Source organism: Oncorhynchus mykiss, chromosome 20 (genome assembly GCF_057628025.1).
Source record: "Oncorhynchus mykiss isolate SJ-2025 chromosome 20, ASM5762802v1, whole genome shotgun sequence".
Taxonomy (NCBI): Eukaryota; Metazoa; Chordata; class Actinopteri; order Salmoniformes; family Salmonidae; genus Oncorhynchus; species Oncorhynchus mykiss.
This window is the reverse complement of record NC_143041.1, coordinates 40218806-40241754: the sequence shown is the minus strand read 5'-3', so window position 1 is coordinate 40241754 and position 22949 is coordinate 40218806. Positions and strand designations below refer to the sequence as shown.

Genomic DNA, 22949 nt, shown 5'->3' with positions numbered 1-22949 from the left:
GTCAGACGCTTGCGAAAAAAAAACCTTTAATGAGCAAGACTTCCTTCACAATCTGGCCTCTGTAAATTGGTATAGAATCAGCTTGATCCCCTCTGTCAAACACTTGGAAGACTTTTTATATATTTTCAGTGGTATCGTTAACAAATACAAGCCCATAAAGAAAATGAAAAAAATAAAAAACGGGTTCAGCCCCTGATCTGGCAGTTACTCCGCCTCAAGAATTCCATTTGGCAAATCGCTCGGCACACGCATACTGACAGGCTGACTGGCTCTCGTTCATGCAAATTATAAATAAGTGCATTCAGGCTATCCGGAAGGCCAAAGTTAAAGTAACTAAGGAGCAGTTCGCTTTGTGGGTCTAACCCCAAGAAGTTCTGGAAAACAGTTAAAGACCTGGAAAATTAACCCTCCTCACAGCTGCCCATGTCACTTAATGTTAATGTGGTTGTTACTGACAAGGAGCACATGGCTGAGCTCTTTAAAAATCACCACTTCATTAAGTCGAGTCCTATGTGACTCAGCCATGCCTCCTTGCCCGTCCAACATTTCCTCATCTCCCACCCCTTCTAATGTGACTACCCGACGCTCCTCCCTCTTTTTCCCCTGCCCGCTACAAACTTTCTCCCTGCAGGCGGTCACTGAGTCCGAGGTGCTAAAGGAGCTCCTTAAACTTGACCCCCCAAAAAACATCTGGTTTAGATCCTTTTTTTAAGGTCGCTGCCCCCATCATCGCCAAACCGCTCCCCCCAAATCTGGGGAGGTTCCCATTGCTTGGAAGGCAGCCACGGTGCAGCCTTCATTAAAAAGGGGAGATCAAGCTCACCCTAACTGTTACAGGCCAATTTTTATTTTGCCCTGTTTATCAAAAGTGTTGGAAAAACTAGTAAATAATTAACTGACTGGGTTTAGTATTCTCTTGGGTATGTAATCTGGTTTCCGCTCAGGTTATGGATGTGTCACTACAACCTTAAAAAGGTTCTAAATGAAGTCACCATTGCCCTAGATTTTAAGCAATGTTGTGCTGCTATTTTTATTGACTTGGCCAAAGCTTTTGATACGGTAGACCATTCTATTCTTGTGGACCGGCTAAGGAGTACTGGTGTCTCTGAGGGGTCTTTAGCCTGGTTTGCAAACTACCTCCAAGAGTGCAGTGTATAAAGTCAGAACATCATCTGTCTCAGCCAATGTCTGTCACCAAGGGAGTACCCCAAGGCTTGATCCTAGGCACCACGCTCTTCTCACTTTACAGCAACAGCTCAAGCAGTAGGAAGCTCTCTCATCCATTTATATGCAGATGATAGTCATACTCAGCTGGCCCCTCCCCGAATTGTGTTAAACGCTCTACATCAAAGCTTTGTGTGTCCAACAAGCTCTCTACCCTTAACCTTGTTCTGAACACCTCCAAAACAAAAAGGTCATGTGGTTTGGTAAGAAGAATGCCCCTCTCCCCACCGGTGTGATTACTACCTCTGAGGGTTTAGAGCTTGAGGTAGTCAGCTCATACAAGTACTTGGGAGTATGGCTAGACGGTACACTGTCCTTCTCTCAGCACATAGCAAAGCTGCAGGCTAAGGTTAAATCTAGACTTGGTTTCCTCTATCGTAATTACTCCTCTTTCACCACAGCTCCCAAACTAACCCTGATTCAGATGACCATCCTACCCATAATAGATTATGGAGGCATAATTTATAGATCGGCAGGTAAGGGTGCTTTCGAGCGGTTAGATGTTCTTTACCATTAGGCCATCAGATTTGCCACCAATGCTCCTTATAGGACACGTCACTGCACTCAATACTCTGTAAACTGGTCATCTCTGTATACCCGTCACAAGACACACTGGTTGATGCTTATTTATAAAACCCTCTTTGGCCTCACTCCCCCTTATCCGAGATATCTATTGCAGCCCTCATCCTCCACATACAAAACCCGTTCTGCCAGTCACATTCTGTTAAAAAGATCCCCATAACACACATCCCTGGGACACTCCACTTTTCAGTTCACTGCACCAAGTGAAAAACTCAAACTGGACCGTTTTATCACCATTTCTTCCTTCAAAGACTCATGGACACTCTTACTGACAGTTGCTACTTTGCGTGATGTATTGTTGTCTCTACCCTCTTGCCCTTTGTGCGGTTGTCTGTGCCATGTGTTGATACCATGTTGTCTTAAGTCTCTATGTAGTGTTGTCTCTTGTCGGTGTGGGTTTGTCCTATTTTATTTTTACAATTTTTATCATAGCCCCCATCCCTGCAGGAGGCCTTTTGTCTTCTGGTAGGCCATCATTGTAAATAATAATTTGTTCTTAACCGACTTGCCTAGTTAGGGTCGAACCCTTTTTAACATTTTGCCTAAAATGACATACAAATCTAACTGTCTGTAGCTCAGGACATGCATATTCTTTACACCATTTGAAATGAAACACTTTGAAGTTTGGAAATGTGAAATTAATGTAGGAGAAAATAAAACACAGATCTGGTAAAAGATGTTTAAAAACATGCGTTTCTTTGTCTTTTCTATCCCCCCATCTTTGAAATGCAAGAGAAAGGCCATTATATCACTTCGGAGTCTAGGCACAATTTAGTTTAACCACCAGATGACAGCAGTGTATGTGCAAAGTTTAAGACTGATCCAATGAACCATTGTATTACTGTTCAAAATGTTGTACCAAGTCTTCCCAATGTGCCAAATTGGTCAATTGATACATTTAAGTACATAACTATAGAGAACATAGAATTTTTGTATGTAAATTTAAAAATAAGTTTACACTTATTAAGGATAATTAGCTTCCCTACAGAAAAGACACTAACCGTCACACATTAGATGTGTATTGTTTGATAAAATTGATTTTATCAAACAAAACTCTGCTACACTGTATTTCTGGGATCCTCAAGATGACAAGTCAGAGCAAGATTACTGAATGTAAGTACATTATGTACCTTTATAGGTGAATGTATCAAACCAGTTTCCGTGATAAGTTGTGCACTCTCCTCAAATGATAGCATTGTATTCTTTCACTGTAATAGCTACTGTAAATTGGACAGTGCAGTTAGATTAACAATAATGTAACCTTTCTGCCCATATAAGACATGATTATGTCCTGGAAAGTTCACGTTATTTACAACGTCATGCTAATCACGTTAGTTCAACCATCCCGCGGGAGGGACACCGATCCCATAAAGGTTACACAAAAACCTGGACCTACAGGCTTTGGTAAACATTTGCACACAAAAAACGACTTCATGACACCAGGGGAATCTCTCCAGTTAAATGTAAATTATTTTATTTAAACTTGAATTATTGCAGCCTATTTGTGTATGGGCTGCAATATTCAAAAGTGGCTGAACTTATCCCCAACTCTACAACTTTTTTCCTCATTGTTAGGCTATTTGATGTGACATTTTTATGAATAGCAGATAAATACGTTATATGCAGTGCCTCGAAAGTATTCAGACCTCGACTTTTTCCAAAATTTTTTGTTACGTTACAGCCTTATTCTAAAATGGGTTTAACATTTTTTTTTAATATACCTTATTTACACAAGTATTCAGACCCTTTGCTATGGGACTCTAAATTGAGCGCAGGTGCACCCTGTTTCCATTGATCATCCTCAATGTTTCTATAACTTGAAGTCCATCTGTGGTAAATTAAATTGATTGGACATGATTTGGAAAGACACACACCCTCAGTTGACAGTGCATGTCAAAGCAAAAACCAAGCCATGAGGTCAAAGGCATTGTCTATAGAGCTTCAAGAATGGATTGTGTCGAGGCACAGATCTGGGGAAGGGTACCAAAAAAAAATTTCCTCAGCATTGAAAGTCCAAGAACACAGTGGCCTCCATCATTCTTAAAATGGAAGAAGTTTGGAACCAGACTCTTCCTAGAGCTGGCGGTCCGGCCAAACTGAACAATCGGGAGAGAAGGGCCTTGGTCAGGGAGGTGACCTTCCAATAGGACAACAACCCTAACCACACAGCCAAGACAACGCAGGAGTGGCTTCGGGACAAGTCTCTGAATGTTCTTGAGTGGCCCAGCCAGAGCCCGGAATTGAACCCAATCGAACATCTCTGGAGAGACCTGAAAATAGCTGTGCAGCAACACTCCCCATCCAACCTGACAGAGCTTGAAGATGTTTATTTAACCTTTAACTAGGCAAGTCAGCTAAGAACAAATTCTTATTTACTATGACGGCCTGCACAGGCCAAATCTGGGCCATTTGTGCACCGCCCTATGGAACTCCCAATCATGGCCGGTTGTAATACAGCCTGGATTCAAACAAAGGGTGTCTGTAGTGACGCCTCTAGCACTGAGATGCAGTTCCTGAGACCGCTGTGCCACTCATGAGCCCATCTGCAGAGAATGGGAGAAACTCCCCAAATACAGACGTGCCAAACTTGTAGCATCATACCCAAGAAGACTAGAGGCTGTTATCACTGCCAAAGATGATTCAACAAAGTACTGAGTAAAGGGTCTGAATACTTACGTAAATATGATTTCCTTTATTTGTAATATATTAGCAAACGTCTAAAAACCTTATGGGGTAGCGTGTGTAGATTGAGGGGTATAAAAAAACGAATAAGGCTGTAACGTAACAAAATGTGGAAAAAGTCAAAGGGTCTGAATACTTTCCGAAGGCACTGTAAAGCTATAGATAGTACACTGCATAATGAAACAATCCCTAGTAAGCTAGTGTTTTGAAGGTGGACCAACTATCATTTTGGCATCAAGACTGGTTTTACGCACAACTTTCTATCCAAGCTAGGAGAGAGTACAAGGAGGGTTCATGTCATGCAGATTCAGGTAGCCTATACAGGACAGTTGTATAATCAAATATATATATATATATATATATATATATATATATATATATATATATATATGGTAGCTGATTAGTATGCGGTTTCATCAAACATTTATAATTTTACAGAATAAGTAATTATATTGCCACCAGCCAGCAAGCTACAAATGGCAGCATTGTGACAGCGTGCTTAACGTGAGAAAATGACAACCAAATAGGCCTACCAGTAAACATTTATACATTAGCTAAAGCAAAGTTACGCCATGGCACCACAGAAACCCTATAAAATCGTTTCAATAAGCATCCATCCGTATAGACATGTCGCAATTTAATCACCGTGGACGGTATTCTATACTTTGATATACTTTTACTTTATACTTTGGGGGGGGGGGGGCTCTGACTTTACAGGGGGGTTCCAGAGAAACTGCGTTACGCCAGTGGATACTAGGGCTGTTTCTGGGTGGCAGGAAGGAGGATGGATGTTCATCTATAGATGACTGACCTGGTCCGGGACACGGGGTTAACAGACCCTGATCCCACCTCACATGCTCAGTGAGAGTGTGTATGTCCACTGTAAGTGTGTGTTTTAATTTCCATTTCTAAAATGTGTTCATTTACAAGAACAACACAGTAACAAAAACAAACTATAGATAGATAACATCTTTGTTCATGTATTTGGATGCTTGTGGAGTATGACGAGGAATGTGTGGCCCCATCCGTCATCGTTCCCTCACGGCAGCTGATCACACACTGACATTTAGTGGCCATTTGTCTCACTGAGTAACATTGTGGTGACGAGACACCTCCGCCTCAGCATTTACCGTCACCATAAAAAGAAAATACTTCCTGTAAGGCAAGTCTACATCCCTGTTAGAACACACACAATAAGCCACCCTTCCCCCGTCTAAGCCACCTTTGACCCCACTGCCTAGTACACCGCCTACTCTAGCCGTCAGCAGAATGACTTCTCTCACACTCACCCGAATGGGTCCAGATGCTGACTACAGAATGTTGATGCTGAGGGGTCAAAGGCCAGATGGGTCCGACAGTTTCTCTCAGAGAGACGGGACGTTGAGGAGGAGGGGGGAGTAAAGTGGAGAAAGGTAGCTGGGTTCAGCTTCTGAGGTTGATGCGGCCGTGGGCTAGGTTGAGGGCTGGTACACATAGCAGTGGCAAGGGACCTTTTGGAGAAACCCAAGTTCCGCCATTCTATAAAAAGCATCTGTACTTCTGTGTGTGACTAGGAGACGATCGTTCAGAGGTGTGGGTGTGGTACCTGTGGCGTGTGAGAGGGAGCGTTACCTTTGTTTGGCTGTTTCTCTCAGAAGAACTTCTTGATGAGGGGAGTGACCAATTTGACCCACAGCTTGACATGGCGATCTGGCTGCTGGAACGTAGAGCTGGACACCTCTGTAGACCTCTGGTACAACATCTCCTGCTCCTGTAACACAGACGAGAGAGAGAGTAATTGTGTGAGAGTGGGAATGAGTTTGTGTACACATGAGACACACAGCAGGTTTCCCTGCTTGCTCGCTCAACCTACTTTGCATATTATTACCAGCTTCACATAGTTCCTGAGATCATGAGCTATCAAATTAGTTGCATTTTGTAGACAGGCCTTTTGGTTGAGAGCTGTATAAAACAGAACCATAGTATCAAGTCTGTTTAAATAAATTTGTGTTGGTTTGAATGGCCTACTTCCTGCAAGTGGGCCTGTAGTTCCTGGTTCTCTGTTACTATGGCGATCTGGGCCTCCAGGTCCCGGTGCACCGAGCGGTAGCCAAAGTTTGGAGAGCCAATTAGAGTCAGGCACGGCCGCACATGCCCCCGCAAGTAGTACCACAGCCCTGCAGAGAGCGAGAGAGAGAAGGATGAGGGAAAAGGGGGGAGGAGAAGGGGATTGGTGGAGGAAGGAAAGAGGGAGGAGAGAGAGAAAGAGAGCAGTTTCCCAACATCAGTGATTTGTTCTGCAGCTGGGGGTCAGGGTCAACTCTAATGGTCATTGATTCTCTCCAGGCTGGGTGCTGTGTGATTTCTCCCGTGCAGTGTGTGCTGTGATTACGGGAAATGGCCAGCCCGCCCTGCTTTATCTAATAAATGGGACTTCTACGATCGTGTGAAATTACATTCCACTGACGCTGCTTCACTGTGTGTTCATTTCCCCCCCTCTCTCGCAGTGGCTCAATCTGGCTTTTGAAGAAAAAAACAACAAGAATTTACCTAGCTACTAATGCACCACTAACATTTCAGTTGTTTAGAATATTTTTTGGGACACATTACCATTTTATTCTATAAATGAAGTATCAGCGAAAGGTTGATAGTAATTCAGATATAATTCCTTAGAGCATTTTGTCATGTTTAAATGTGGTTCTCGTTGACCATATCCACAACTATAAAGGAAACACTAAAGCACACAGAAACCCCCAACGTCTATCCAAACCCAGTAGTGACTGTTTCCTTGGCTCGGGGCTAAAGGTGAATTTAAAAACTTTAACTAGGCAAGTCAGTTAAGAACAATTTCTTAGTTACAATGACGGCCTAGAAACAGTGGGTTAACTGCCTTGTTCAGGGGCAGAACGACAGATTTTTACCTTGTCAGCTCAGGGATTCGATCTAGCAACCTTTTAGTTACTGGTTCAACATTCTAACCACTATGCTACCTGCCTCCCCAACTTGACAAGGCATCATCTCTCAAGCAACACGTCTGGGTTAACAGATGGACAGAACAGCAGAGCCAGAGAACAGTACAACCGTCTGTCAGGTTGGAATTGGCCCCATGAGTGAGTCCCAAATGGCACCCAATTCCCCAATACCTATAGTGTACTACTTTTGACCAGGACCCATAGGGCTCTGTTAAACAAATGTAGCGCACAATATAGGTAATAGGGTGTCGTTTAGGATGCTCACTGTCTGACCATGGAACGTCACTACCAGTCACAACTCACAGCCAAACAGAACTAACCACAATAGAGTAGAACCATCCAGAATCAATCTAGGCTCTAAGGCCAAGGATTATATTGTGTGTGTGTGTGTGTGTGTCCCACCCTTGGCGTGGAAGGTCCAGTGTGCTCTGTGGTACTCGTGGAGGTGAACTCTCTCCTGCTGTCCCAGCTGACACACTTTGCTGTAGAACTGTCTGGCAATGTGGATGTAGGCCGCTGGAATCTCCCCGGCAATGCCCTTGGCGCCGAAAAACCCGTTGACCTCCGGGGAGGCGGTGAGGATCCGATAGTCGGCGCCCACCCCCAGAACCAGCGACATGTAGGCCCTTGTCAGGTTGAAATACCCCGACGTCAGAAACACAGTTGCACCGGGACCCGCATCTGTCAGCAAACGCTACAAGGAAATAAGATGCTCAGATGTAGTGTCCTCTCACTAAAACACCACATTTTTACATTTAAGTCAACATTTATAAATAAATACACACACACACACACACACACACACACACACATATATATATATAAAATAATAAACACATGCGATGGGAGTTATTTTGTTCAATATTAGTTGGTGAGGGTAGTGGTGTCCGTGTGTGTGTGTGTGTGTAACTACCTGTGTGATCTCCTCATCCACCTGTATTCCCAGAGGTTTCATCTGAACCAGAGGAAAAACCCAAGTGTCCTCCTTCCCTCCCCCTTCTTCACCCTTGCTCTCCCGCGTCAAACGTTCCGAGTTGGCGATGTCTTGGCGCATACGAGCAGTGTTCACCACCTCCATGATGTGTTGCCGGGCCGACGCCGAGAAATCATCCCGGTTACCTGGTGACAAAATAATGTAGGGATGTAAGAGAGGAAAACAGACCGACCTGGTTAAAACTAGAACCCTTAGTTGCTACATCCATTTTTGGACTTGTAAATGAATGATATATATACACACCAATGAATTCTTGAAGAATATAACTTAGAAATGCCTCATGAGCTTAGTGCAACGGTCACATCCCAATCGGAACCCAAAATATAAGCTTGTTTTTGTCCCATGTTCGTAAACAATATAAATGTAAACAATGTATAGCCTCAAAACGCAGTTAATACTATAAATGTTAGCATGGATGGTCAGTCCTTGCCTCCATAGCTCTGTCCATCCCTCAGCTTTTTAACCAAAGAGGCGAGGTGCCCGCTTTCTTATTTTTGCAATGAACAATTCTAGCTTTAACCACACAAACTCTATCTCCCCTCTCACACACACAGTATGTGGTGCAGTAGAGCAGGTGAGTGTGTAAAGTTAGTTCTGGGCATTACGGCTATGGGTCAATATCTGGACTACGCCGGCCGGCTGGCGCCACACACGGCCGTGACACACAGAGAGAGTCAGAGAGAGAGACAGACAGAGAGACAGCGAGAGATACCTGCAAGCCTCAGCATGAGTTCATTCTAAAGATGTGCTTTTACTGTAAAGTTTGCCCTCTTCCAGCAGGAGAACTTCATTCACTAATGATTAGAGTGTGTGCGCGCGCATCTTCCCTCTGTGTTTACCAGCAACTCCGTGACTTCACTGCTCTATTTCTGGTCTCTGTGACAACTGTGGTCCGGTTCTGCAGACATGATGTCATTTAGCACCAGACCCAACATCCTGACTGAATGTTCTCTGGTTACACACTCACACTATTTTTCTTTCTGTCCGTCTACCTCTCCTGACTCTCTCGCTCTTTCATTCACACACCAGTTCTCTGATTTCACTGTGTGTCTGAGCTGGAACAAGCTACACTTTCAACTAATCCGATTCCAAGGACCTTTCCAAGAACAACGCATTACACTACATTTACAACTTGCCAGCCAAGCTGAGCAAAGCGTTAAGCACCTAGGGACCGTGTGTGTGTTACCTCTGTAGATGTGTGTGTGTTACTTATGTGCTATGAACAGTACATTCTGAAAGTATTCAGACCCCTTCACCTTTTGTTACGTTAGCCTTATTCTAAAATGTATTAAATAAAAACCATTTACTCAATGCCCCATAATGACTAAGTGTGAACAGATTTTTAGAAATGTTTGGAGGTGTATTAAAAATAAGTATTCAGACCTTTTGCTATGAGACTCAAAATTGAGCTCAGGTGCATCCTGTTTGCATTGATCATCCTTGAGATGTTTCAACCTGTGGTAAATTCAATTGATTGGACATGATTTGGAAAGGCACACACCTGTCTATATAAGGTCCCACAGTTGACAGTGCATGTCAAAGCAAAAACCAGGCCATGAGGTCGAAGGACTTGCTCGTAGAGCTCAGAGACAGGATTGTGTCGAGGCACAGATCAGGGGAAGGGTACCAAGAACATTCTGCAGCATTGAAGGTCCAAGAACACAGTGGCCTTCATCATTCTGAAATCAAAGAAGTTTGGAACCACCAAGACTCTTCCTAGAGCTGGCCGCCCGGCCTAACGGAGCAATCGGGGGAGAAGGGCCTTGGTCAGGGAGGTGAGCAAGAACCCAATGATCACTCTGACAGAGCTCTAGAGTTCCTCTGTGGACATGGGAGAACCTTCCAGAAGGACAACCATCTCTGCAGAACTCCACCAATCAGACCTTTAATGGTAGCGTGGCCAGATGGAAGCCACTCCGCAGTAAAAGGCACATGACAGCCCATTTGGATGGACTTGACACCTAATGGACTCTCAGGCCATGAGAAAAAAGATGATCTGGTCTGATTAAACCAAGACTGAACACCTTGGCCTGAATGCCAAGTCTGGAGGAAACAAGGCACCACTCATCACCTGGCCAATACCATCCCTACGGTGAAGCATGGTGGTGGCAGCATCATGCTGTGGGGATGTTTTCCAGTGGCAGGGACTGAGGGACTAGTGAAGCATGGTGGTGGCAGTATCCCTACGGTGAAGAATGGTGGTGGCAGCATCACGCTGTGGGGATGTTTTCCAGTGGCAGGGACCGAGGGACTAGTCAGGATCGAGGGAAAGATGAAAGGAGCAAAGTACAGAGACATCCTTAATGAAAACCTGCTCCAGAGCGCTCAGGACCTCAGACTGGGGCGAAGGTTCACCTTCCAACAGGACAACAACCTTAGCACACAGCCAAGACAACGCAGGAGTGGCTTCGGAACAAGTCTCTGAGCTCGGATTTGAAGCCGATCGAACATCTCTGGAGAGACCTGAAAATAGTTGTTGTACGGGGAGCATCACTGCACCTGACGGAGAGGATCTGCAGAGAAGAATGGGAGAAACTCCCCAAATACATGAGTGCCAAGCTGGTAGCGTCATACCCAAGAAGACTCCAGGCTGTAATTGTAGCGTCATACCCAAGAAGACTCCAGGCTGTAATTGTAGCGTCATACCCAAGAAGACTCCAGGCTGTAATTGTAGCGTCATACCCAAGAAGACTCCAGGCTGTAATTGTAGCGTCATACCCAAGAAGACTCCAGGCTGTAATTGTAGCGTCATACCCAAGAAGACTTCAGGCTGTAATTGTAGCGTCATACCCAAGAAGACTCCAGGCTGTAATTGTAGCGTCATACCCAAGAAGACTCCAGGCTGTAATTGTAGCGTCATACCCAAGAAGACTCCAGGCTGTAATTGTAGCGTCATACCCAAGAAGACTCCAGGCTGTAATTGTAGCGTCATACCCAAGAAGACTCCAGGCTGTAATTGTAGCGTCATACCCAAGAAGACTCAGGCTGTAATCGCTGCCAAAGGTGCTTCAACAGGGTAGTAAAACATTTGCTAAAATCAAAAAAAAAAGCTGTTTTGATTTGTCATTATGGGATATTGTGTGTAAATTGAGAGAAAACAAAAAAACTATTTCAGAATAAGGCCGTAATGTAACAAAATATGGAAAAGGTGAAGGGGTCTGAATACTTCCCGAATGCACCGTATGTATTGGTGTGTTACACATGTGTTTTATACCTCTGTAGGGGTGCACCATGTTTTCCATCATGCTGACAGAGTTGTCAGGCTGTAGCTGTAATGACACGTCTCCCACGGCACCCACCAGATCAGAGAAGAAGTCTGCCACCTCCCAACAGTTCTCCAGGAGCACATAGCGGTCCTGTCTGTTGGTGAAGTACGAGTCACTCAGGTTGGCCCTACGGAGGGAGGGGTGGGAGAGACCGGTAAAAAGGCTGAGATACCAAGCAGCATCAACTGTATGAGAAAAACACCAACAACTACAACAATGGTGTGTGTGTGTGTGCGCGCGTGTACCCGCTGATGATGAGGTCATCGTCAAACAGGTAGGCTTTTATGTGCTGTACCCCGATGGTCTCGTTGAAGCGCTGTGGGACCAGGAGCCGGAGCAACCCTCTCAGATCAGGGGTATGGTACAGAGACACACGCATCTGACTGCTGTACTGCTGCAGCAACGGCAGCAACATGGTCCTAGAGTTAGTCTGACCTAGACACACAGAGACAGAGGGAGGTCACAGACACCCATTGAGCTTGGTAAGAGTTAAAACATTTTCCCTCTCACATACACAGAACCCCTCCTACCTCGTGAGCCGCGTGTGAAGTCTAATAGAATGGAGACCTGCAGGTCGGAGTTGTCAACCTCCCGTGAACGCTGCAGAGCTTCCTGCATACAGTCCACCAGGTCCTGTTCCAGGGGTCCTGTACCCAGATACAGAGAGGCCATCACCACTCTCCTCTTAGCCGTCTTTATTCGAGCCTGAACAGAAAAAACAAGAAATTACAGTTTGAATCCGGTATTACAGGACACAAACAAGGAGGCTTTACCCCCAAAAAAGTGATTTTCATCATTTTTGGTGGAATGTTTAGTACATCACATGACTTAGGGAAAGCTCCACACCCTCTCACTCACACACACACACACCGTACCTTCATTGCCTGGTAAAACTGGTCAGGGGAGGTGAGGATGTGGATGTGTGTGCCAGGCACCCTGAAGGCGGGCACATGTTCTGCCATCCAAAGGAAGCGGGCATGGAGGCCATCGGTGCCCTGAGCTCCAGTCGACCCGGGGGATCTGAAGAGAGGAAGGGGAGAGGAGTCGGCCTCTGCTAGGAGAGGGGCTAGGAGCAACAAAGATGACCTGGGGGGGGGGGCATGGAGAGGAAGAGAGAAAGGGATAGGGAAGAAGAATTACTTCCATGGAAGCCTACAGCTGGAGTGGTAATTGCCTCCTATAGATAAACAACAAATGGCAGCCGATGAATGGCATGACAACGGGCTTCAGGATCATGTCACTGCATCTGTGCATTCAAATTGCATTGATAAAATGCAATTGTTCGTTGTCTGTAGCTTATGCCTGCCCATAACATTACCCCACCATGGGACACTCTGTCCACTACGTTGACATCAGCAAACCGCTCGCCCACACAACGCCAGACACATTGTCTGCCATCTGTCCGGTACAGTTGATTAATCCGTGAAGAGCAGTGGCCATAGTGTGCCAGTAGCAATAGGTGAGCATTTGCCCACTGAAGTCAGTTACAACGTTGAACTGCAGTCAGCTCAAGACCCTGGTGAGGACGACAAGCAAGCCGATGAGCTTCCCTGAGATGGTTTCTAACAGTCGGTGCAGGAATTCTTTGGTTGTGCAAACCCAGTTTCGTCAGCTGTCTCAGACGATCCCCCGGGGAAGAAGCCGGATGTGGAGGTCCCGAGCTGGCATGGTTACAAGTGCTCTGCAGTTGGACGTACTGCCAAATTCCCTAAAACTATGTTGGAGGCGGCTTATGCTAGAGAAATGACATTTTTTGTTCAGTATACAAACATTTGCGACGCGTACAAAGCCATCCCCCGCCCCCACTTCGGCCAATCAGATCACATCTCTGTTCCTACAGCCTACAAGCAGCAACTCAAGGGAGGGAGCCATCAAAACAGAGAATAATAAAGTGATGGACAGAGGCAGATGCTGCAGTACTATTTTGAGAATATTCATTGGAATATGTTCAAAGATTCATCCCACCAGGACTCATCCATCAACATTGAGGAATATCAGTCACAGGCTTCATTAGGAAATGTGTTGATGATGTACCCACAATAACAATTGTCGTCAAGTTGCTATCATGCCGTGTTGTCTTAGGTCTCTTTATGTAGTGCGTTGCTCGTTGCGATGTGTGTTTTGTCCTATATTTTTAATCCCAGACCCCCCTCCCCACAGGAGGCCTTTTGCTAGGCAGTCATTGTAAATAAGAATTTGTTCTTAACTTTCCTAGTTAAATCAAAAATAAAAGTACCAAAACCCCTGGATGAACGTAGATATCCGTGCCATGCTGAGACTATATTGCAGCATTTATTGTCAGCACAACAAAACCCGATGACTCTGTGGCGCACGACGAGTATAAGACAAGCAGGTACCAGCTCGGAATCCATTAGGGACGCAAAAAAGATTGACAAATTGATGCCTGACAACTCAGACTCACGACGCATGTGGCAAGGACTACAACCGATCACAGACTACAAAGCCAAAACCAGCTGTGTGGTGCCCACGAAGCCTACCTCCCACACGAGGTAGGCTTCATGGGCTTTGAGACAGACAGAGCCATCCAGGAAGAGAATCGCTGCTCCAGACAACCAGGTGCTTTCGCTCACCAAAGCTGACGCGAGGAAAACTCTCAAAGAGTGAATACTCAAAGCCGCCGGCCCAGATGGCATCCCTGGCCGCGTCCTCAGTGTGTGCTGACCAGCTGGCAGGCGTCGTCTCTGACATTGTCAACCTGTCCCAGGCTGTAGTCGCCACCTGCTTCAAGGAGACGACCATCGTACCAATGGCCAAGAAAAACAAGGTGACATGCCCAAATGACTATCACCCTGTCGCGCTCACCCCGGTCATCATGAAGTGCTTCGAGAGGCTGATGAAGGCCCACATCAAGGCCAGCATGCTAGGCACCCTGGACCCACGCCAACAGATCCACGGAAGACGCCATTTCATCGCTATTAACACGGCTGTAACACATCTGGACAAGAGGAACACATGTGGGAATTCTGTTAGTTGACTACAGTTCAGATCAGCATTGAACACCATCGTTCGCTCCAAGCTTAGAGCCCTGGGTCTGGACACCATCCTCTGCAACTGGATCCTGGTCTTCCTGACGGGCAGACCACAGGCTGTGAGGATTGGCAACACCACCTCCTCCACATTGACTCTTAACACTGGGACCCACAGGGGTGTGTCCTCCCTGTTCGACCGAGTGGCTTTGCACGACACCAACTCCATTGTCAACTTTGCTGATGACACTACGTTTGTAAGACTGATAACCAACAACGACAAGTCAGCCTGTAGGGATGGAAGTGAACTGGCATTGCAGTGCCAGAACAACCTCTTACTCAACATCAGCAAAACAAAAGGAATTGATTGTTGAATTCAGGAAGCAGAGAAGGGAACATGCCCCGATCCACATCAACGGGACTGCAGTAGAGTCATCAGTTAAGTTCCTCAGCGACCACATCATTGAGGACTTGACATGGACCAACACCACCCCTTGTCAAGAGGGCACAACAGCATCTCTACTAGGGTTGCAAATGGTCAGACACTTTCAGGTAGTTTTCCATGGGAAGTTAAGCCTGGGAATTTTGCTTAAATGAATCAAAAAAGTTCTTATTACAGGGAAAAAATAATTAGTGGGATACACAAAAGGCAATTCTAGGTCTTGTGGCATATTCTGGTTAAACTATCCCCAATTCAATGGAATTGCAACCCTCTGCATGCACAGTGCTTTCTTCCATCACATGTACAGCTGATTCTCAAGATCTTGCACACTAATGAGATGCTATTGAGCCCACACTACTACACTATCTGAGCCAAGGACTACATGCTTTCTGGTAAGTTTTGAAACTGAAACAATGGATACACTCTACAAGAGAGGCAAGGAAAAGGTTAGGTATGTGAAGGGTCATCAAGTTATCGCAGCAATCTACCTCACCAAGAAAAGTGAAGAATAAGAGCACCACATTGAAGCTGCCCAGCAACACCCGTTGGGGTGGTGTTGTCATGTTTGAAGGTTTCCTGGAGGGGAGTCTTGCCAAGAAATGACCATATCAGTCAGTCGATATAGACAGCCCCATCAAGAGGATCCTTCTGGATGATGTATTTTGGGAGAGAGTGGTAAGCAGCCTGAAACCTACAGTAGCAATTGCACAGATTGAGGGAAACAATACCATCCTGTCTGATGTTCAGACTCTGCTTGTAAGAGAAGAAATCCGTACTGCCCTGCTCACTTCACTGTTGCTCCAAGCAGAGGAAACTGCAGTTCTCAAATACATCAATAAGCGTGAAGATTTCTACCTGAAGCCCATACACGCCACAGAGTACATGTTGGACCCAAAGTATGCTGGCAAGTGCATCCTGTCTGGTGCAGAGATCAACAAGGCCTATGGTGTAATCACTACCGTGTCTCAACAGGGCAAGGTTCTTGGCAGTCTGGCAAAGTACACTCCCAAGCAAGGGCTTTGGAATGGAGATGCAATATGGCAGTCGTGCCAACATCTCATCAGCCACCTGGTGGAAGGGACTTTGTGGATCCGAGGCTCTTTCCCCCCTCTTGCCTCCATCAACCTCCAAATCCCACCAACATCAGCCGCCTCAGAGCGCAACTGGTCCTTGTTTGGGAACACACACACCAAAGCACGCAACAGGCTGATCAATACAAGGGTTGAAAAATTGGTAGCCATCTGGGCAAATGAGGCTTTTTGAGCCTGACAACGAGCCATCCTCAACAAGGTTGGAAAGTGAGTGAAGATGAGGCTTCAAGGAGGTGGATATTGAGGAGGTCCAGGGAGAAGACATGGAAGCCTGAGAGGAAGACCGTCTAGAAACGAAAGCTTTTGTTGTCATTTTACAGATGTGTGTTTTAAACATTTTTGGGATTTGCGATGGATCATTGGGGATCATTCAATATTCCATTTATTTTGTTGTCCAGTGAAATCATCCCATGTGAAGAGTCAACTCATTTAATTAAAGTTCAAGTCGTAACTAAAGTTGTTTTTATTTCTATTGGAAGGATTTAATCATTTGTAAGTATGTCTACTTATGATGAGGTAAAAGGTTTATGTTTCTGTATGTCTACTTATGATAAGGTACAAGGTTTATGTTTGTCTCATATGATATGGTAAATATATCCAATGCAAAAAACATCTACATTTAAATGGTATTAATATTAATTTGAAAATATTTCCATTAATTCCCACAGAAAGTTTTCACCTCTGAATATTCCCCAAAACGTGCAACCCTAGTCTCTACATCCTAATGCAGCTGAAGAAATTTGGCATGCCACCCAGGGTCCTCTCCAAATACTACTGCATCAAGAGCATCCTGACTGGTTGCATCAGGACCTGGTACCAGACGTGCGCTATCCACGAGAGCAAGGCCCTCCAGTAAGTGGTAAAGACGGCCCAGTACGTCACTGGGACCGTGTTCCCACCCATCCAGGACATCTACTCAAAACGGTGCGTGAGGAAGGTCCGTAGCATCATCAAGGAACCCACACACCCCAGCCACACCTGTTCACTTACTTCCCATCAGGCAGATCGTGTCGGAGCATGAAGTCTGATAACTGTCTCAGAGACAGGTTTCTATCTACAAGCCATCAAAGTGCTGAACACTTGAACTGGAATGACCATCTGCTCTCATTCGCCGCATCATAGCGCACACACCAGAACTACTGCTACCAGTATCACATCCGGCCATGATTGGGAGTCCCATAGGGTGGTGCACAATTGGCCCAGCGTCGTCTGGGTTAGGCCGTCATTGTAAATAACAGTTTGTTCTTAACCGACTTACCTAGTTAAATAAAAAAACTGCGTGTCCCTTTATCTCATTGGACACATTCCTCTGCCCAGACGTTGCGGACGTATGCCAGATCTTATAAGGCCTGGATAGGCATTTTTAGTATCCTATCCACAGCATATAGCAATTTGCCAGTTGATGATGTGGCACTCAACCATAGGTTGATTCATGCAACATCTGAGCAAGGGAATGCGACCATTATGCTGTCAAACACACAAGTCTGGAGAGATGATCATCTTCCTCAAAAGTGAGCAACAAATTCTACTAGATGAAAAGCCGAAATTTGTATAACATTTGCATTTAAAAGTACTCGATTTTTGACATTTCAAATTCTATAAAAATGTTATATTTTCACATACCTAAAATGCATACTATTTAGAACACAAGTCTAGGTATTCGGACACATAGCCAATATGTACCGGAGACAGCGTAGTAAAGACAAGCCATTTCAGTTGTGAGAACATGGTTGCCTTGTGTATTTGTATGAGTCCTCGAGGGTGAATTCAGATCATTTACACAGTTTCTTATTACAACCAAGTCTACGGCAACACAATCCTCCCCTCTTCTACCTCGCAGTCAGGAGGCCATTGACAGACGTGTCTTTCATTTCCTATTAGGCATTAAACGGAAGAAAACAGATTGAAACATGGAGGGACTACTTGGAACTCAATTTCAACTTCAAAACGTTTTGCTACGGTGTGCCCTAATGAATATTACCCTGAATACATGCAAGCGTCTCCCTCCCCTCTGTAGCCTTTCCCATTCCTCTATCTCTTGGCTAAGTAAATGGAGCACTGACACTGTGTAGCCAAGCCTCTATGTGCCATGACCAATCTGTCTACAACCATTATATAGCCTAGCTAGTGTAGGTGATGATGATGGCCTCCTCAGGTCTTTCGGATGAAGATAAAGCGCAAAGTCGTAAGCTCACAGTCACTCTGGTAGCTACTAAAGATGTGAAACTGAGGCATGTGACTATACGCAGGTGTGGACAGACTGTCTGTCGTACAGACAGACGGCAGTTGTTGCAACTTCAGGTTTTCAGGAAACCACAAAAAAACCCAAGAGAGATTTCCTCATGCTGAGAATTTCTGAGCTAGTCTTACTCTACACACAGAGACTTGACAACACAAGGAAACGCAAATAGGAATTCACAGATGAAAGCAAGCCTAAATCAACCAGAAGCTTATGGAAGGGAAGACATACACTATATACACAAAAGTATGTGGACATCCCTTCAAATTAGTGGATGCAGCCATTTCAGCCACACCCGTTGCTGACAGGTGTATAAAATCAAGCACGCCGCCATGCAATCTCCATAGACAAACATTGGCAGTAGAATGGCCTTACTGAAGAGCTCAGTGACTTTAAAACATGGCACAGTCATAGGATGCCACCTTTCCAACAAGTCAGTTTGTTAAATTTATACCCTGGTCAACTGTAAGTGCTGTTATTGTGAAGTGGAAAAAACAATTGTCTGTCCTCAGTTGCAACACTCATTACAGAGTTTCAAACTGCCTCTGGAAGCAACGTCAGCATAAGAACTGTTCGGCGGGAGCTTCATGAAATGTTTCCAGGGCCGAGCAGCCGCACACTGGCCTGCACAGAGCTCTGACCTCAACCCCATGGAACACCTTTGGGATGAATTGGAACGCCGACTGTGAGCCAGGGTCAACGTCAGTGCCCGACCTCACGAATGCTCTTGAGGCTGAATGGAAGCAAGTCCCCGCAGTGATGTTCCAACCTCTAGTGGAAAGCCTTCCCAGAAGAGTAGAGGCTGTTACATCAGCAAAGGTGGGGCAACTCCATATTAATGCCCATCATTTTGGAATGAGATGTTGGATGAGCAGGTGTCCACATACCTTTGGTCATGTAGTGCATCTGGCTAGTTAGCTACATCTACAGATCATGTTCGAGATAAAACTGTTCTTTGGTTAGCGCAGTGCACGCTAAACAAGGTTGCCAGGTGCACGGTGTTTCCTCCGACACATTGGTGCGGCTGGCTTCCGGGTTGGAGGCGTGCTGTGTTAAGAAGCAGTGCGGCTTGGTTGGGTTGTGTATTGGCGGACGCATGACTTGCAACCTTCGTCTCTCCCGAGCCCGTACGGGTGTTGTAGCGATGAGACAAGATATTAGCTACTAAACAATTGGATACCATGAAATTGGGGAGAAAAAGGGGTCAAATTCAAAAATACATATATTTAAAAATAAAAATAGATGAAACTGTTCCGTCTCTACGGCCATTAGTCCCATCGCCTAGCTAGTCTACTTAGGTTATGGGGTTGAGGATAAAGCTCAAAGGTGTGTCCCAAATGGCCCCATATTCCCCCCTCGGTGAACTACTTGCCCTGGTCAAATGTAGTACAGTATATAGGGAATATGGGGCCATTTGGGAGACAGCTCTAGTCTGAATGAGGAGTAGACTGCCCAGGGTTGATCTCCCCCTTGTGGATGACATCCTCCAGACGAGTAGTCTGTGTATTGGTTGGACCACCAGAACGGTGCAGAACTCAGGGAGTTCAACCAAAACACAGACTACGTTGTGTCCCAAAGCTACCTCCAGAACCGACCTTGGCACTCCCAGTTAAGCCTAGACCAGAGACAGAGACAGACTCAGAACTCAGTGCGTGTGTGTGTGTGTCGCAATAACTCAGAGCTCAGTGTGTGTGTGTCGCTCTATGGTAGATAATAAAGATGTGAAACTGAGGCACGTGACTATATGCAGGTGTGGACAGACTGACTGGCAGACAGATATCTGGCAGTTGTTGCAACTTCAGGTTTTCAGGAAACCACAAAACGACCCGAGAGAGATTTCCTCATTCTGAGAATTTCTGAGTTACTGTTAACGTTACCCTACACAGAGACTTGACAACACATGAGGTGGAAATTTAAATTCACAAATAAAAGTACGCCTAAGCAACCGGAAGAAAATTCAAGGGGAGATAATGTTTTGCAACGCTTACATGTGCTGGCTGAACTTGCACGCTTATGTTTATTAGGTAACCTTCGCTATGACTACTATGACTATTATCAAATTACATTATTAAACTATTCGCAAGCAACAATCAGATTACAACAGAAAACATGTGGCAATATTATTTGACGCATGCTAGAACAATGACAACATAGTTTTTTTCCCCTACATTATGAAAGAACACGGAAACATTGTGTAAGTAAAGACTGGCTGCACGCATACATCTTTGCCACGACAAGTGGTTGGCTAGCCGAGTTGTTCTCATCGTGGAGTTGACATACCCAGCTAGAGGTTGTCATGTGAGCGCTGTCATTACGTCTGACAAAGAAAAACAGTGGTCTCTCCTTTTCTTCTCCACTTAAGTTCCACAACAGTCGTATCTTACCCTCTCCTCCGATCGCGTGTACGGAAGAATCGGTCTGATATTCGAGTGAAAACCCCAGCCAGGGCCGGCGTGGACACACAGTATCGCAGCCTCCTCCACGTTATGGGAGCCGCCATCTTTACAGCCGTTCTTCTTCTTCGGTGGGGTTTATCAGCGGTTGGCATCCAACGTTATGGTGCATTACCGCCACCTACTGTACTGGAGTGTGGGCCAGAGACACGGAGAAACTAAACCCTACCTGCCAGCCAAGTTGCTCTTAAAAAAATATAAATATTTGAGACTATATCTAAGGACGATCTACTCAATATAATCTTTAAACTAATCTATTGTATCCCCTTCTCCCTCATACTAGATCTCAGCCTCTCTCTTTCCCTCTGATACTGTAGCAATACATGCTCCACAGTCTCTGTTTCCTGGCAATAATCACACTTTCCTGTTGGATGCTTTCCTATCACATTTAAGGACTTATTCAACTGGCTGTGTCCCACCCTAAAAAAAAAAATTGCCTCCTCTCCTCTGTCCCTTCCTGCCGTCCTCTCCCCAACTTTCCTCTGTACTAGAAATAAATGCCTTCCCTTAGTTTCTCTCTTCCCCTGCTCCCGCCATCTCTGCACCATCGCTGTCCATATCAGGCTTTTTGCCTCTGCCTTGTTCATTGAAACCATAACCTCAACATCCCCACTTCTAAGTGCTTGTTAAGCCAGTACATCAACTGAGATCTAGCCTTTCCAATGAGGTCTGAGCTGCCGAACCATACGCTATACTGCCATAGTCTATTACAGATTGGATCAATGCAACATACATGGTCATCAATGAGGAACGCCCATCCCTCGACTCCTTCCCTGCCAGACAGCGCATCACATATAGCACCTTCTTACACGTTCCCACCACTCTCTCAATGTGTTCTGCCCAGGTCAGTCTAGTGTCAAAGTATACCCCAAGGAATCTGAATGCCCCCACCCTCTCCAAGTTTCTCCCATATAACCTCAAGCATACCTCATCTCACACCTTCCTCCTGGTAAAGAACACTGTCTGAGTTTTCTTTACAGAGAACCTAAATCCCCACCGCTCTACCTCATCAATTGTGTCACGTTCTGACCATAGTTCTTGTGTGTTTTCCTTGTTTTAGTGTTGGTCAGGACGTGAGCTGGGTGGGCATTCTATGTTGTGTCTAGTTTGGCTGTTGCTGTGGTTGGCCTGATATGGTTCTCAATCAGAGGCAGGTGTTAGTCATTGTCTCTGATTGGGAACCATATTTAGGTAGCTTGTTTTGTGTTGGTGTTTGTGGGTGATTGTTTCCTGTCTTTGTGTTTTGGTTTTCACGTTTATTGTTTTGTAGTTAGTTCATGTTAAGTGTCTCTTATTAAAGAACCATGAACTATAACCACGCTGCGTTTTGGTCCGCCTCTCCTTCACAGGAAGAAAGCCGTTACAGAATCATCCTCCAACCAAGGACCAAGCGGCGTGGTAAACAGAGGCAGCAGCAAAAGCAGCAGCAGGAGAAGCAGCAGGAGCAACAGCAGCAAAAGCAGCAGCAGGAGAAGCAACAGAGGCAGCAGCAGCAGTGGGAGAGGCAGCACTATTTGGAAAAATGGACTTGGGAGAGGATCCTAGACGGGAAAGGACCCTGGGCAGAGCCAGGGGAATATTGCCGCCCCAAAGCCCGAGCTGGAGGCAGCGAAAGCAGAGAGGCGGCATTATGAGGAGCTAGCACGGCAGAGCGGCTGGAAGCCCGAGAGGCAGCCCCAAAAATGTATTGGGGGGGGCACAGGGAAAGTGTGGCGGAGTCAGGAGCCAGACCTGAGCCAACTCCCCCTGTTTACCGTAAGGAGCCATGGATGTTATCGGAGCTATCGGCGAAGCTGAGGGCTGAGTCTGAGAGGGTCGAGGAATTATTGGACAGAATGGAGGAGAGTGAACGGATGGGAGATGAGGAGACACTCGAGGAGGTGTTAATAGAATTGGGGGAGTGTGAAGAGAGAGAGCAGTTGAGTTGGCAAAGTATGCAAGGCATTCGCCCTGAGGTGCGTGTCCACAGCCCGGTACCACCAGTGCCGGCACCCCGTACCAGGCTGTCTCTCCGTCCCATCAATACAGGTGCTCCCGC

The 22949-nt window shown here is 45.7% G+C and overlaps 1 protein-coding gene across 3 annotated transcripts in view; it reads right to left on the bottom strand.

The window, feature by feature from the left end:
- LOC110499417 (CDP-diacylglycerol--glycerol-3-phosphate 3-phosphatidyltransferase, mitochondrial) overlaps positions 1 to 21452 on the bottom strand; it is a 43471-nt gene extending 22019 nt beyond the window's left edge. For 2 of the 3 annotated variants that reach the window (XM_090213073.1, XM_021576550.3), the window contains exons 1-9: positions 20843 to 21387; positions 12575 to 12785; positions 12230 to 12404; positions 11945 to 12134; positions 11648 to 11826; positions 8353 to 8558; positions 7842 to 8133; positions 6496 to 6644; positions 6100 to 6238 (exon numbers count right to left, since the gene is read on the bottom strand). In XM_090213073.1, the coding sequence (XP_090069199.1) occupies positions 6119 to 6238; positions 6496 to 6644; positions 7842 to 8133; positions 8353 to 8558; positions 11648 to 11826; positions 11945 to 12134; positions 12230 to 12404; positions 12575 to 12785; positions 20843 to 21006 (1686 nt within the window). In that variant the 5' untranslated portion in view covers positions 21007 to 21387 and the 3' untranslated portion in view covers positions 6100 to 6118. Of the gene's footprint in view, positions 1 to 5176; positions 5979 to 6099; positions 6239 to 6495; positions 6645 to 7841; positions 8134 to 8352; positions 8559 to 11647; positions 11827 to 11944; positions 12135 to 12229; positions 12405 to 12574; positions 12786 to 20842 lie in introns of those variants that run through there. The other variant, XM_021576551.3, reaches the window with a different exon arrangement.
- Between the last annotated feature and the right edge of the window lie 1497 nt (positions 21453 to 22949).